The 13931-nt window shown below is 59.3% G+C and overlaps 3 protein-coding genes and 1 non-coding gene across 5 annotated transcripts; 3 read left to right on the top strand and 1 right to left on the bottom strand.

Moving 5' to 3' along the window:
- Positions 1 to 286: 286 nt before the first annotated feature.
- On the top strand, positions 287 to 2651 carry LOC135316736 (ras-related protein Rab-42-like). Its single transcript, XM_064471164.1, has 2 exons — positions 287 to 1303; positions 2058 to 2651. The coding sequence occupies exons 1-2, from the start codon at positions 1059 to 1061 to the stop codon at positions 2470 to 2472; spliced, it is 660 nt and encodes a 219-aa protein (XP_064327234.1). The 5' UTR covers positions 287 to 1058; the 3' UTR covers positions 2473 to 2651.
- A 390-nt stretch (positions 2652 to 3041) lies between these two features.
- On the top strand, positions 3042 to 4395 carry LOC135316778 (ras-related protein Rab-39A-like). The gene is made up of 2 exons (XM_064471361.1): positions 3042 to 3271; positions 3963 to 4395. Exons 1-2 carry the CDS (start codon positions 3057 to 3059, stop codon positions 4393 to 4395), a joined length of 648 nt encoding a protein of 215 aa, XP_064327431.1. The 5' UTR covers positions 3042 to 3056.
- Positions 4396 to 5589: 1194 nt separating this feature from the next.
- On the bottom strand, positions 5590 to 13834 carry TAF12 (TATA-box binding protein associated factor 12). 2 transcript variants are annotated; one of them, XM_064471485.1, is made up of 6 exons: positions 13327 to 13834; positions 9810 to 10061; positions 8558 to 8635; positions 8141 to 8255; positions 7057 to 7145; positions 5590 to 6056 (listed from the first exon to the last, which is right to left on the bottom strand). In XM_064471485.1, exons 1-6 carry the CDS (start codon positions 13831 to 13833, stop codon positions 6021 to 6023), a joined length of 1077 nt encoding a protein of 358 aa, XP_064327555.1. In that variant the 5' UTR covers position 13834; the 3' UTR covers positions 5590 to 6020. The 2 variants fall into 2 exon arrangements, with proteins under 2 accessions (XP_064327555.1, XP_009509343.1); XM_009511048.2 differs by lacking the exon at positions 13327 to 13834 and adding an exon at positions 11931 to 12064.
- On the top strand, positions 13771 to 13901 carry LOC135316836 (U11 spliceosomal RNA). The gene has a single exon (XR_010376061.1). It is a non-coding gene; the product is annotated as a U11 spliceosomal RNA (small nuclear RNA).
- The last annotated feature ends 30 nt before the right edge of the window (positions 13902 to 13931 follow it).

The raw sequence follows: 13931 nt of genomic DNA, 5'->3' as shown, positions 1-13931 counted from the left end.
GTTTGGGCGTGTTGGTTGTGGGTGATGCCTGGCTGCCCCCGCCGGGTGCTGAAATAGGAGCAGCCCCTTCCACCGGAGGTTACCGACCCTTTGGGGTGAGGTTCTCCCGGGGGCTGGATCTCCAGGGCGCTGCTGCGGGACTGGGATGTGCTCCTGGATGTACCTTTTCCCTCTGGAAGTGGGTGTGTCCGGCTGTTTGGTTTTTTCCTGCGCAAGCTAGTGCTGCTCCTGGCGCTGAGTTTGGGCCTGCGGGAGGCCCTGTGCTCGGCAGGAGGCGGTGTTCCCGCAGCTGGCGCGGGGCCCGTCCTGCCGGAGCTTCCCCGCCGGAGCCCTGGGTCCCCGGGAGCGCTGGGAAGCTGCGTGGGAAGCCACGGAGGTGCGCGGAGAAGCTGCGGCCGGGGGCAAAGCAGCGCCTCACGATGCCGCCGCCATCCTCTGCTGGTGCCCTGGTGACTCCAGTCATCCGTGTTTTCACTTTGGCGCACAAGTTGGGGTTGAAAACAGCGCCGGAGCTGCTGGAGCACGTCTGTTCCTCCTCTGCACAGCCCTGCGAGGGGCAGGGCCGTGGCGAAGTCCCCGCGCCGCGGGGGGGGGGACGCGGGCTGCGTGCGGGGAGCACCTTTGTCCGGAGCACGCGGGGTCGGTGCCTCTGACCCCTCTTCGCTTCTCCCCGCGGCGACTCCAGCGCCCCTCTCCCACAGAGCTCGTCCCTCACAGCTCTCGCAGGATTTTGGCTTCCTCGGGGGCCGCGGGCCCTCCGCGGCCGCGCCTTCGCACGCCCGGAGCCCGGCCGTCCCCGTCTTTGCCACCGAAACCGGGCAGCGGGACGCGGCTGGTATGTGACGGCGCCAAACGCAGCGTCCCCGGGAGGACGAGGACGGCCCCGGCGGCTTCTCACTCCTCCCCAGGACGGTTTGTTTGTCCGGCCAGAGCCGTCCCCGTCCCCAGGGAAGGCGCTGCGGGGTGGGGACAAGGGTGGGGACCCGGCCCTGGCCCCGCAGCGCAGCAAAGCCTGGCCGGGGCCGGTGAATCTGGCCTCGCCGGGCACGGCCGCCGGCATGGGGACGGTGACGGGCCCCCTCCAGGACCCCGACGGACATTACCAGTTCCGTGTCATCGTGCTGGGGGACGCGGCCGTGGGGAAGTCATCGCTGCTGCGGTGCTTCGCGGAGGGTCCGGCCGGGGGCGCGGCCACCCCCTGCCCCACCACCGGCGTGGAGTTTTACAGCCGCACCATCCCGCTGCCGCCCGCCGGCAGGGCCAAGCTGCAGCTCTGGGACACGGCCGGCCAGGAGAGGTTCAGGTGAGGTGGGGACGGGGACACAGCCCCCATGCGGGACCCCAGCACCCAGCTGACTCATCCACCCCACTCCTGGGTGGGTGTAAAGTCCCCGACGGGGCGTGCGAGGACAGGCGGCGATGGCTTGCTGGGACCGTGACGCTTTAGGGGCAGTTGAAGCCTTGTGCTGAGCTTGCAGCAAAGCTGGAACTGTTTTTGGGGGGCAGCCAAGGGATCAGGGCTGGGTGCTGGTGCTGGGGTGCTGGTCCCAGGGTGCTGGTGGGCTGGGGCTGGGTGATTTCCTCCCTGATTGCATCAGGCTAGAGCCGGGAGCTCCTGGGAGCGTGAAAGAGGCTCAAATGGGGTGCGATGGGCTGAGGAGTGGGGTGCTGTGGCTGGAGCAGCTGCCCCCATCCTTGTGAGACTTTTAGGGGCCCCAGGGTTGGCGTGGGGGTGCCCTGTTTCTGCCCAGTGCTCAGCTCCATCAGCACCCACCCATGGGTGCTGCCCCATCCCTGCTGCACCCCGGGCTGGGAGAGGGGGCAGGATGGAGGGACCCCATAGCCCCTCTGAAACCCCTCAGGTGTCCTCTAGAGCCCCTCAGTCTTAGGCGGGTGCTGAACAGAAAATTGGGGTACAGATGGCCCAGGCAGGTCTCCCCTTCCCGCTCCTGAGCTGGGACCCAAAAATCCCACCACGCTCCATCCCAGGGAAGTGGGTGCAGGAGCTGGTGGGTGCTGTGGCACCCCCCCAGAAACCGCCCCCCCACTGTGCCCAGGTCCATCACCAGGTCCTTCTACCGGAGCGCAGCAGGGGTGCTGCTGGTGTTCGACCTCACCAACCGCGCGTCCTTCGAGCACGTCCCCGAGTGGTACCACGAAGCTGCCGGGGAGCAGCCCCCCGCCTTCGTCCTGGTGGGACACAAGTGTGACCTGGTGGCCGAGCGAGCCGTGTCGGCGGAGGAGGCCAGGCACCTGGCCGCCTCCCTGGGCATGGCCTTCGTGGAGACCTCGGCCCGCAACAACCTCAATGTGGAGCTGGTTTTCCAGACACTGGCGGGGAGCATCCAGCGGGCGCTGGGGCGGGGGGCCCTCGCCGCCCACTGGGGCTGCAGCGGCGTAAGGCTCATCCCCAGCCAGAGCCAACCCCGGCCTCCGGTGCGGGGGGAGCCCCGGGAGCGCTGCCAGTGCTAACAGGGACAGAGGGGACATGGGACCCTCTACCTTGGGGATGCTTCTCGCTCCACCCTGCAGCCCCCTGCCCTTGGGCGATGTGCGGGGCTGCGTCCCCACCCTGGCTTGGGTTAATTTCAAGCCTTAATTGGGGGATGTCTGAAAAAATAATACTCCCCACAGGACTGTTTTTAATAAACTTGAGGCTTTTCTGCACTAAATGAAGGCTGTGCTGAGTGCCGGACCCCTGACAGGGACCTGCTGCCATGCTCAATCCATGATATGGGGGGGTGCTCTGCTTTGGCAGGGGGGTCATTGATGGGGTAGCACACCCACCCCACAGCTGCACATGGCCATGTCACTTGATGGGCCTCATGTCCCAGGGCCATCCCGTGGGAAAATGGGACCAGGCACCCTCCTGAGTGCTTCCAGCCGGATGGATCTAAGATAAAGGGAGCAAAGCTGCTTCAAAGAGGCCACCCAGCACCCATGGGGGGGCGGGAACGCCTCCTGGGTGGAGGAGCGGAGGCGCCCGGCGCTGTCTGCCTGCCTGTACATGCGCCCGGCGCGGGGGCGGCAGGTCCCAGCAGACGGTGGAGGTGCCGATGGAGCCGCGGTGGCAGTACCAGTTCCGGGTGATCATGCTGGGGGACTCGACGGTGGGAAAGTCCTCGCTGCTGCGGCGTTACACCGAGGGCGTCTTCCTGGACGCCGTCAACCAGACGGTGGGGGTGGATTTTTACGTCCAGTTTGTGGAGCTGGAGCCGGGGCTGCGGGTGAAGCTGCAGTTCTGGGATACGGCTGGGCAGGAGCGGTTCAGGTGGGTCCGGCCCCGGCCATGGGGTGAAGGAGCTGGGGAGGTCCTGGGAGTGAGGCGTCCCCTTGGGTTTGGGGGTGCTGGTGGGCTGTTGTGGTCCTCTTGCTGTGGGGAGCCCCATGGGTGAGGAACCACGCTGCGCAGCACCGGGCAGGCTGCAGGGGCCCAGGTGAGCCAAAGCCAAGGGCATTCCCGAGGGAAAGGGGGCCTTCGTGTTGCCTTGTAAAGCCCTGGCCCCAGCTCCAAAGGGGTTGTGGGCCACCCCCAAGCACCCCTCTGCCCCACCAGCTGCAGAGGGCTGGGGCAAGAGACTGGGAGCCCGCTGGGAGCTGGGTAAAGCAGCTTCCCGGGAGCTTGGGGGAACGTGGCTGCTGGGGACGAGAGAATGGCAGGCCTGTGGCTGCAGGCACTGGGTGAGCCCGAGGGACACGGCTGCAGGGCACAGGCGAGCTCAGGGGCTGTGGTTGCAGGGGACGGACGAGCTTTGGTGGCTGAGCAGGGACAGAGCTGCCTGGACCCCTTGCTGATACAGCAAAAGGGATGATTCTCCTCACCCTTATGGTGGCTTGGGAGCACTGTGCCGGCTGCAGGGGGCAAGACGTGGCTGGGGCTGCTCTGCAGGCAGGGGAGATGCTGCCCCAGGCAGTGCAGGGGAACCCGGGGGTAGCTCACCCCATTTCTCTTGGCGCTCCAGGTCTGTGACTCGCTCCTATTACCGCAACTCAGCCGGGGGGATGCTGCTCTTCGACCTCACCAACCGCACGTCCTTCGAGAGCATCCGGCAGTGGCACCGGGAGGTGATGGACACGGTCCAGCCCTTCCGCATCATCTTCTTGCTGGTGGGGCACAAGAGTGACCTGGCAGGGCAGCGGCGGGTGGGCAGGAAGGAGGCAGAGAAGCTGGCAGCCTCGCTGGGGATGCAGTACATCGAGACGTCGGCAAAGGATGCCAGCAACGTGGTCCAGGCTTTCCAGATGCTGACGCTGGCCATCTACCAGGCACTGCAGACGGGGCAGCTGGCTCCCACCGAGGCGTGGGATGGGGTGAAGAGCAGCGTCCCACTGCCAGCACCGCTCAAGGCTCGGGCGCCGGAAAAGGAAGAGAAGCGGAAGAGATGCTCGTGCTAGAGCTGGGGACACTGGTAGCCTGCCCCAGCGGCGCTGGGACATGCTGGGCTCTGCCCACCGTGCTGCACGGGAGGTGAGGCAGGGATGGAGCAGGCGGGGTGAGGGCAGGGGTGGAGAGCAACTGCAAGGACACATTAAACACCCCCGTTCACCTCTCTGCCTGCCCATGCTTTCCTGGGGATGGGGAAGCGGCTTGCACCGAGGCTGCCCATGGGAAGGGTGAAGTCCCCAGGCAGGATGGGGCCGTGGTCTGCGGAGAGCCAGTGTCACCCCCGTTCCTCTATTCCCTCTCCAACCCCCTTTCTACAGGGCTGTCCCCCTCCTGCAGAGAGGAACCGCAGGTCCTCCCGGCCCCCAGGTCCCACGTCAGAGCAGCGCTGACCTGAAACCCCTTTTACTCCCCGGCCCGTTCTCTCAGAGCTGGCCTCCCCCTGCTCGGGAGGGTGAGGCAGCCTTGGTCAAACAGCAGCTCCTCCCGGGTACCCCGAGCTGGAGCAGCCGCTGAGCAGCTCCGCATCCCCCCTGGCAGCAGCTGAGCACGGCTGCGGTGCAGGAACAGCTTCCCTTGGCCCCGAGCACCTGCCAGACTGGCCTTGCCTGGGAGGCTGCCTGCGTTTATTGCACTCCCCGGGCTCATCGGCCAGCACCGAGATGAGAGGAGGAGAGAGAGCCCGTACCAGTTCCTGAATTACTTCAGCAAAGGCGGTTTCCCCTCTAGGCACCAGGAGGCTGAGGGTGCCAGCAGCAAGCCGGGCAGGGAAGACGGCCCCACTCCTGCCCGCGGGTGCGGAGGAGCCTCCCTGTTGTGGGGGGTTTGCAGAGCTGCCGGCTCCCTCTTCACAACAAATGGCACCTGCAGCTTCTCTGATGAAGACTGAGCAGAGCAGGCAGGAGCACAGGGCCTTTCTTTATGTCCCAGGCAAGGAGAGAACCAGGATTGCCTTGATTTCTTGTCTGCAGTCACCAAGTCCCACTCCTAATGGTCCAAACATCCAAGCCAAGGCCAAACTACTCGCTCTGGGCTGGATGTAGAGAGGGGAAGGCGCCCACCAAGCCCTGTCAGTGTGGCAGAGGCCGGCCAAATCCTTCCACTCACTTTAAACCCCAGGGCAGGAGACGTCACACCAGAATGGGGGCTGCCCGTTTCACTCGCAATCCCTCCGCATGCTGTTTGAAGAGCACAAGACCGTGCCATGGTTTTAGATTAATAATTTCTTTATTCATGTAAAACAAATGCAAGTATTTATATAAACACTGACATTACAAAGTACTGGGGCAGGAAGGAAGAAACAAAAACCTCTACAGATGCTTCTAATACTGTCCCACGCAAGATCAGATGCTCTGTCCCTTGGATAATCACTTATACGATAAACCACTTTCAAGTCACAAATAAAAGTCTCTGTTTTGAGATATGTCGCACTCTTAGGGCGAATGAGGAAGGGGGCATAGAATGTTTTTGGCAGATCTCCTCATAAAGTCAAGATATTGCTGCACCGTTAATAAAAAATATATGCTTCTCTGTAAAGCATTAAAAAAAATATCCCATGGATGGCATCGTGGCGGCTTCAGTGGAGAGGCAGATATCCCAGAATGTACTGACATCTTCTCCCGGCTCTTCCCAGGGGCTATTTCTTGGTGGTTTTGCGAATCAGTGCCATTCTCTGTAACAAGAAAGAGAACAACGTGGGAAGCCGAGCGTCTCAGGCAAGGTTACTGCAAAACAGCCTGTAGCCCTGCAGGAACAAGGTGTCTCAGGTTGTCTCAGGACACTGCCTGACTTGTTTTCACACAGGTCTTTCACGTCCGTTTGAATCTTAATGTGGTCCCAAGCTGCAGCCAGAGGAAGAGAAAGCGTCTGTGCTCCTCTCCTCGGCAGCTGGGGCTGGCAAGTAAAACACTGACGCTAGTGAGGGGCAGTGGGATGAAACAGCACGCTCAGGGATCAAACCCCACTTCAAGGCCTCCTCTCCCTCTGCCCAGCAGCTGCTGCGGAAGCTTCAGGAGGGGAGCTCATCACCCACGAACTGCAACGGCTCCTGCAGGGCAGCTCCTTCCCTGGCTCTGACCGTACACCTACAACGTGCTGCCTCGTTCAGTTAAAGCAAAATTAAGGGGGGAAAAACCCCTCGGCTTCAATCTACAGCTGAAATCCCAGGACAGCAGCATGCTCTCTGCTGCCTTCCCAGGCAGATGTAAAATGGCCCCAGGAACTCGAGCCACAGCCTGTGGGAGCCCCACAGATCGCCGGGAACATCCAGACTCCTGGAGCAGTTCAAGGGGCTGTGCCAGCATTCGATCCCCCAAACCCGGCTATGGGTTTTCTCCTGAACCAGAGGAGTTAGCAGTGCATTTTCTGTCCCTTCTGTGCAAAGTCAGAGCACACAGTCTGCAAGGGGGTAGCTCTCAGCTGGTTTTTTTTAACCCTTCCAAGCTGTGTTGCCCTTCAGACAGCAAGTAGTGCTGCTTCTCTTAGGGGGCAGCCAGACTGCGGCACCGCAGAGGAGCCTCAGTGCTCTCTGCACCAACAGGCGCAGAGACTCCAGAAGCTATTTCAAGTCCAAAAGAAGCTACAAGTTCACATCTTGCCAGGAGTCCAAAAAACCACCCTCCCCACATCAGGCTTCTACCACGCGACTCTCGGTGTTGCTGAGGGCTCCTTACCTGTTTGTGAGCTTCTGTAGTGCAGGCTTTCTTGTAGGGCCTGATTTCTTCAGAACCAAAGCCCGGGATCCACATGTTCCACTGACGCTCTGGAAGAGAGAGCGCAGGTCAGCACGCTCCACTCCAACCGCCCACGTCGTCCCACACACACCGGCAGCACGCCCGCCTGGAGCCGGTGCTAGAGGCCTGCCGGCGACCCACATACCGGCTATAAAAGCTTCACAAAAGCAGAGTCGTGGAGGGCTGCACGGCATTAAACATGGTAAAGACGCAGTCCCTGTGCTAGGCACCTTCCCACACGGGCTGATGGGCAGCAAGAAATTGCATAACTGCAAAATTTGGAGAGGGGATGGTGAGGGGCAGACACCCCATTCATCCCGATTAGCCGGGCGAGGGGGGGATTGTCCCGCTCTGCCCCGCGCTGGGGCAGCCTCACCCCGAGTGCTGTGGGCAGCGTTGGGCGCCGCAGGACATTGAGAGTATAAAGCTACTGGAGAGTGTCCAGAGAAGGGCCACGGAGTTGGGGAAGGGTTTAGAGGGGAAACCGTACGAGGAGCAGCTGGAGTCCCTGGGTTTGTTCAGCTGGAGCAGAGGAGGCCGAGGGCAGCCTCATGGCGCTCTGCAGCCCCCTCCCGAGGGCAGGAGGAGGGGCAGGGCTGGTCTCTGCTCTCTGGTGACCAACGCCAGGCCCCGAGGGAACGGCAGGGAGATGTGCCAGGGGAGGGTTAGGCTGGGCATTAGGGAAAGGCTCTTCCCCCAGAGGGTGGTGGAGCCCTGGCACAGGCTCCCCAGGGAGGCATCACGGCACCAGCCTGGCGATGTTCCAGAAGCGCTTGGCCAAGGCCCTCAGAGACACAGTGTGAATTTGGGGTGTCCTGTGCAGGGACAGGAGTTGGGCTCGATGGTCCTTGTGGGTCCCTTCCAGCTCAGGGCATTCTGTGATTCTACCATTTTTAAGGCATTATTAAGTAGCAATGAACCTGTAGAGCTACTCACAGGTTTCCACCCTGACACCTGCAGCCATGCCCTGACCCCAGGGTGTGCGTCCAGCTCTCAGCTGAGGGGGGAAGAAAAGCTGACTCACCAAGATGCAACTGGACATCTTTCACTTCCAGGGTGTTTGACTTGCGATGCCGTGCAAGCTGGCAGGCAGCCGTCACCACGCTCTCTATGAAATCGTCAGCGATCTGCAACAGCATCTGTGGCACAACAAGGACAACGACCAGACTTATCAGTACTGAGCAGCTCAAACAACGCAGAAAGCGTGAAAATTGACCCACAGAAGCAGGAGTTTCAAAGGCGGTTGCTAAAATTGCTGTTGTAAAACCCTTGTTGGCGCTGGGACGCAGAAACAGACGCGGGTGGCTGAAGGCTGCAGCGAACATGAGAATAGGGCAGTGTAAAATGAACCAACCCTCCCTGCCTTGGACAAAGGGCCACCGATCCGCGAAAAATCCCAGATTAGCTCCTTCTGCAGCCCCTGCCACGGGTCGGTACCTACTTCCTCCACATCTTCATCCAGCTGCTCGTTCGGATCCACCTCACGCACCAGGTCCTGCAATTTCTTCTTGGTTAAAACCTGAGCGTGTGGGAGAAGTGGAACGATTTACTGCCCTGCTTTAGCAAAGCAGCTGCTCACGCAGCACAGCCACAAAAGACCTCCTCCCCTGCCACCCCCGAGGCCCCAGCCACAAGTGTTGACACAGCGTATCAGTTCAGGAATGGCGTAGATGAGAAATATCAGGTGGTAAGGAGTCATTTTCAAGCACCAGCGGTTGCTCTGAACAGAAAGCAGAATGCAGCAGGCCGCGATAAATAAGTCTCCTGCACTAAAGCGGCACTAAAATGCTGCTGGCTGAGGCAAGGCTGCTGCCAAGAGAGGACAAAGGCAAAACTAGAGGTCTTAAGAGGCAGACAGCGAGTGCAAGCAATGTATCAGTAGCTAAATTTGTGCTCAGGGCACAAAGGAAGTATTTCCACAGCTCTAGCGCTTACCAGCTTTAGTGTTTCAAATGGCAAAGAGAGATATGTGAGTGCTGGGTTATTCTAGGGCAGAAGGCAGCACCTTCTCAGCCCAGGCACGGCTGGAAGCAGAAATTTTACTGCTGCCCAACAACCGCAGGACACTTAGTCTCATAGGATACAGATGACAGTTACCACCACCGATCTGGCAGCTGGGTCAGATGAACCAGACACACACGGGAAGTTCCTGCCCTTCCTGGTTCCCTGACACCGACGGCGGAACTGCTGCGCGTGTGTTTGTGTCGGGGGACAAGTGCACTTCCCAGAGGGGTCACCGTGCCAGCGAAGCCCGCAGAGAGATCAGGGTGTGCTCCTGGGGCGCTTGCTGGGCGGCAGCTTATCTTACACATGTCCAAGACTCCACACCGCAACAAGCAAACAGGCAAGCCAGCAGTTCGTGCCAGCGATGCCGCCCCTCGTACTGCCCCAGTGAGACGGAGCCTACAAACCCGCACTTCTATTTCTCCTATCTAAACCACACTTTAAAAGAATTTCCCAATCACAGCCCCAGTATATATTTTCCTGAGACTGAAAAAGTCTCTACACCTACAGTGTCCACACCCCATCCAGCCTGAAAGTGCCTGGGAGGGAAGATATACGTGAAGATGTTTGCTCACTCCGTAACTGATACTTTAATAGACATAAAGCATTTGCCGGTAGTTTGAGGAAGGAGAGGAATTCAGCCACAGGCAGGTCTGAGCATCTCCTCCTAAAGTCAGGGATGAAATTACCTGGTTGCTTTCAGGACTGAGCCGTCCTCCTCCGCTGGGCGTCCCCGGCATCTTTGCCACGGTGGTGCTGTTGGCCATGGAGCTCTGTGGGGGAGTGCTGGCTGGTTCTGGCTTTATCGAGGAGAAGTTGGAGAGGTTGATCAAGGTAGAAGGGCCAAACTGGTTCATAATCTGTTGGGCTTTAGCTTTTAGATCATAAAGCTTATCTAGGTCCTGCTGTTTCTTGGCGTTGTGGGGACCCAAACCAATCAACTGGAAAAGGAAATGAAAGCCACAGTTAGCAAAGAGAGAAGTAATTCTGCAGGTGATTGCGTCTTTGACCAGGGTAAACCGCAGCGTCCTGACGGGGCCCAGAGGTTTATCAAAGATCAGGTCTGTCTGGGTGCAGCAAGAAGGGAGGAGCAACGTTTAGAAGAAGAGAAGACATTCCCTGGTGTATGGAATATGAAGTTTGCCACGAGAAGCACAGCGCCTGCACGCAGCGCAGAGCCAAGAGGCAGCAGCTCTGTGGTGGCACTGACCCTCCTGCTCGTTCCTCGGGCCAAGTCCCACAGGCACGTGTCCACCCCTCACCCTACAGTCAGGGCCCTTCTGAACGCATTTCACTTGGACCACAAACAGCTTTGAGGAAGAGACCACGCAAAGAAGATTTAACTAAAGGACACGGCTTGCTCCCGCGGCAGCAACGCAGGGGAACGGCACGTGCAGCGTTAGAGTCTTTGACCTTTGATGCTCACGCTCCGTGGGCCTGAGAAGACGACAGGGCTCAAGCTCCCTTGGGTGACTGCTGCGGGGTGGAGGTCTCATTTTTGGCAACACCGCACTCCAAGCCTGACCTGCAGCCGTCCCTTGATGCGGGCTTGACAACAAAGTGTTCGTTTTTGGGTTCTGAGAGCACAAGGTAACTCAGAGGTAACGTGACAGAGAAACACACGTGTGCACCCACACCTTCGATTTGTTCTTCCCACACTGGGCAACCAACAGCTGCAGTAAATTAAGTCAGATTTACTGAGTTTTTATCAGGGAACCAGAAGTGGGTTGCAGCACCTGAACTGGTTACTCAGATTTTCCAGGTTCACCCTTCGATGCCTGAAGTTATTCAGGTAATTGGCCACCGAGCTAACACACGGGCTGACTGGCAACTACTATATTTCAGGCTCAAAGGCTCTAAAATCCAGGCTCAGCAAAGCTCTGCTCTGTCCTCACTGCTCCGTGAAAGGAAACTCGTCCAAACCCTGGGCCTTCCACCCCCACAAGCGGCGTGGGGAGCAGTGACCGGTCTGTCAGGTGAAGTGAGCATTTAATGAACAGTTTGGTGTGAAAGCCCCTCACGCAGCGGCTGCTGTTGGGCCCGGAGCCGGGTGAGAAGCAGCCTCTGAGAGCAGACACCTTTTCCAAGAAGCACATGTGTTTCAGGGTGAACTTACGAGAGAAGAGGAGTTTGTTTAAAAAGCCTTGCATCACATTCACATACAAAGTGACGAACGGAGCGTTTGCTACCTGAGCTACAAACAGACATTCACCCCTCATCAGAGCAAGCTTTGTTAGTTTGGATTAATTCATACCAAAACACAAAACAGAAATCACACAGAACTTAGAAGCGGCTGCGTTAGTGCTTCAGTCCAAGGCACGCTCATGCACTGCCGCACCTACAGACACGGAGCTGTTTTCAGAGAATTTATACCCAAGACACATTTCTGTGGTGCCCTCAGCAAATTCCTAGCTCAATTTTAACTAATTAGTGACAGAAAAGCATTACATCCTCACAAGAAAAGCCCTCAGATGGCACTTCTGGACGAGGAGCTCAGCACAAGATCAGGAGGGACTTCAGTGAGCTAGTCACGGCTTTAGCTTAGGCTGATCTCAGGCTGCTCAGTCCCATGCCTCGGTTTACAAATCCACAAAGCAGGAATTCTTACCCGCCATGCAGGGAAGAAATCTCGGAAATCCTCAGGCAGAACGCGCTTTACTAGCACAAAACCGTTTTGTTCATTTATTTGCGGATCTTATCGCACCCTTTGCGTGCCATTAAGATCACCAAACGCCAAACTAACGGATGAGCAGATTCCCAGGACAAATCCCGCATGCCGGCCCCATGCCAAGCCCCAGCGCTTTACTTACAGCTATCTGAGTGTCTAGATCTTTAATTACATCAGCAACCGCTGTGGGGCCAGCGAACGGAGAGGCCATTTTCCAAAGCCTTCCCAGTACGTCAGCAGTCAGCGTTAACCTACTCTCGCTTCCTCCTCTCTTCCACACAATTCCCATTCCTACAGGAACACCAGATATTTTTCGTATCACCCATTCTATCGTCAGATCGCGATAGAAAACAGCTTCACGCGAGAGGGCACGCGGTGTCCTTACTACGGCGCGAGAGGGTTTATCTATTGGAAGACACGACACATCGGTGAGCAGCACGCGAGCACGCGCCGCTGCGGAGGACGAGGCATCCCCCGGGATCCTGAAGCAGGAGCAGAAGTTTGGCCAAATTTCATTTTTCCACCAGAAGACAGAGGATGTCGGTATCGGCTGTCAGCAGTGACGTGCAGGCGAGGTCGGAGCTCTGCAACAGCAGCTTCCCTCCACAGCAGGAATAGGTCTGGCGGCCTCAATTAGCACTGCCAACCCGCTGTAACTCATTAGCGAGGACAGCGCGGGGTTACGGCTGTCCTTAAAGTCTGCATTAAAGCCAAACAAACCTTTGGTGCATTCCCTGGAGTGCTCGGGGGGGGTCCCTCTTCCATTAAGATGCAATGATTTTCACCACTATTTAAATAGTTTTGCAAAGGACCATCTGGTCTGGGTGTCTCTTTATTGTGAATAGAGAAAACGGTTGAAAAACTTTGTAGAAAAGTTGCTGGGTTTTGTGTTGGTTATTACAAACGTGAGACAAACCCCTCTCATACGCGGCTGGAAGAGGCACCTGCCACAGACCCATACCCGTTAGGGAAAGTAACTGAAATGGACGGGATAAAAAAAAGCCCTTTTCCCCTCCTCGATGGGGATGTTTGATGCCGAAGGTAAATCCAACCTCCCTCCTCCGGCTCCCAGCTCCGCGCGTTACCCCTGCGACACCGACACCGGCGTCCCGGAGGGGACAGCCCCATCCCGTGAGGGGACACCCCCGCGGGCCCCCTTCAGGGAGCCTTCCTTCCACCACCCTCCCCGCCAACAGCTCAAAGAGGTCACCGGCCCCCGCGACCGCCGGCGGGCAGCGGCGTGACGGGACCGAGCGACGCCTCCCCGTGCCACGACGCCCCCGCCAGCTGCCCGGAGCGGGGCCGAAGCCCGGCGAGGAGTCAAGGGCACCGGCAGCCGGCACCGCCCGGCCTGCGGGACGCCCCTCCTCGCCCCGGGACCCCCCACACGGCCGGGCGTTGAGCACCGGCTGCAGGCCCGGCCCGACGAGCGGCGGGACACGGCCTGCCGCACCCACCACCCGAGCTCCCTCCCGGGCCCCGTCGTGTTTCGGTGCGCAAAAAGCCGGTATAAAGCACCGGCGCCCCCCACCCCGTACCTCGCCATGACCCGCGGGCGGGACGAGCCACCGCCGCCGGCTCCGCTCCCTCCGCCGCGCACACCGAGCCCTTCCGGGGGTGCCGCCTGCCGACACCCGGAAGCGCTTCCCAGCAGCGCCGACCAATCGGGAGGGTGCCTGGCTGCGCGCGCAGCGCCCCGCCCACCAGCGGCACTCCCCCGCCTCCTCGGTGGAGGTGCGGCGCTGAGGTGCCCCATCATGCTCCGCGCGATTTGCATATCCCTTCGGGGAGAGCGGGGCAGGAATACGGTGTTTTTGAGGGGGGGAAAAGCGTGAAATGGCGAAAAAGACAGTGGAATATGGGGAGAAAGAGAGGGAGAATAGAGATCCGGGCGCTGTTCTTCGAGAAAAACGCGTGCCTCGCCATGACTTCGGTGATAGCCTGGCGCTTTCCGGTGCCGTCGGGGCGCTAAGCGCAGCTTTAAAAAGGGCTTCTGCCGTGCGTGGCACGGGGGGGCTCCACGGCCGCCCCCGCGGAATCGACATCAAGAGATTTCGGAAGCACAATTTTTGCAGGGAGGGGACGGCCGGTAACCGCACGTTCCGGCGCCCCGGCAGCCGCGTTAACAGCAGAGAGCACGGCG

This window comes from Phalacrocorax carbo, chromosome 22 (assembly GCF_963921805.1).
Source record: "Phalacrocorax carbo chromosome 22, bPhaCar2.1, whole genome shotgun sequence".
Classification (NCBI taxonomy): domain Eukaryota; kingdom Metazoa; phylum Chordata; class Aves; order Suliformes; family Phalacrocoracidae; genus Phalacrocorax; species Phalacrocorax carbo.
This window is presented reverse-complemented; position numbering and strand designations above follow the sequence as displayed.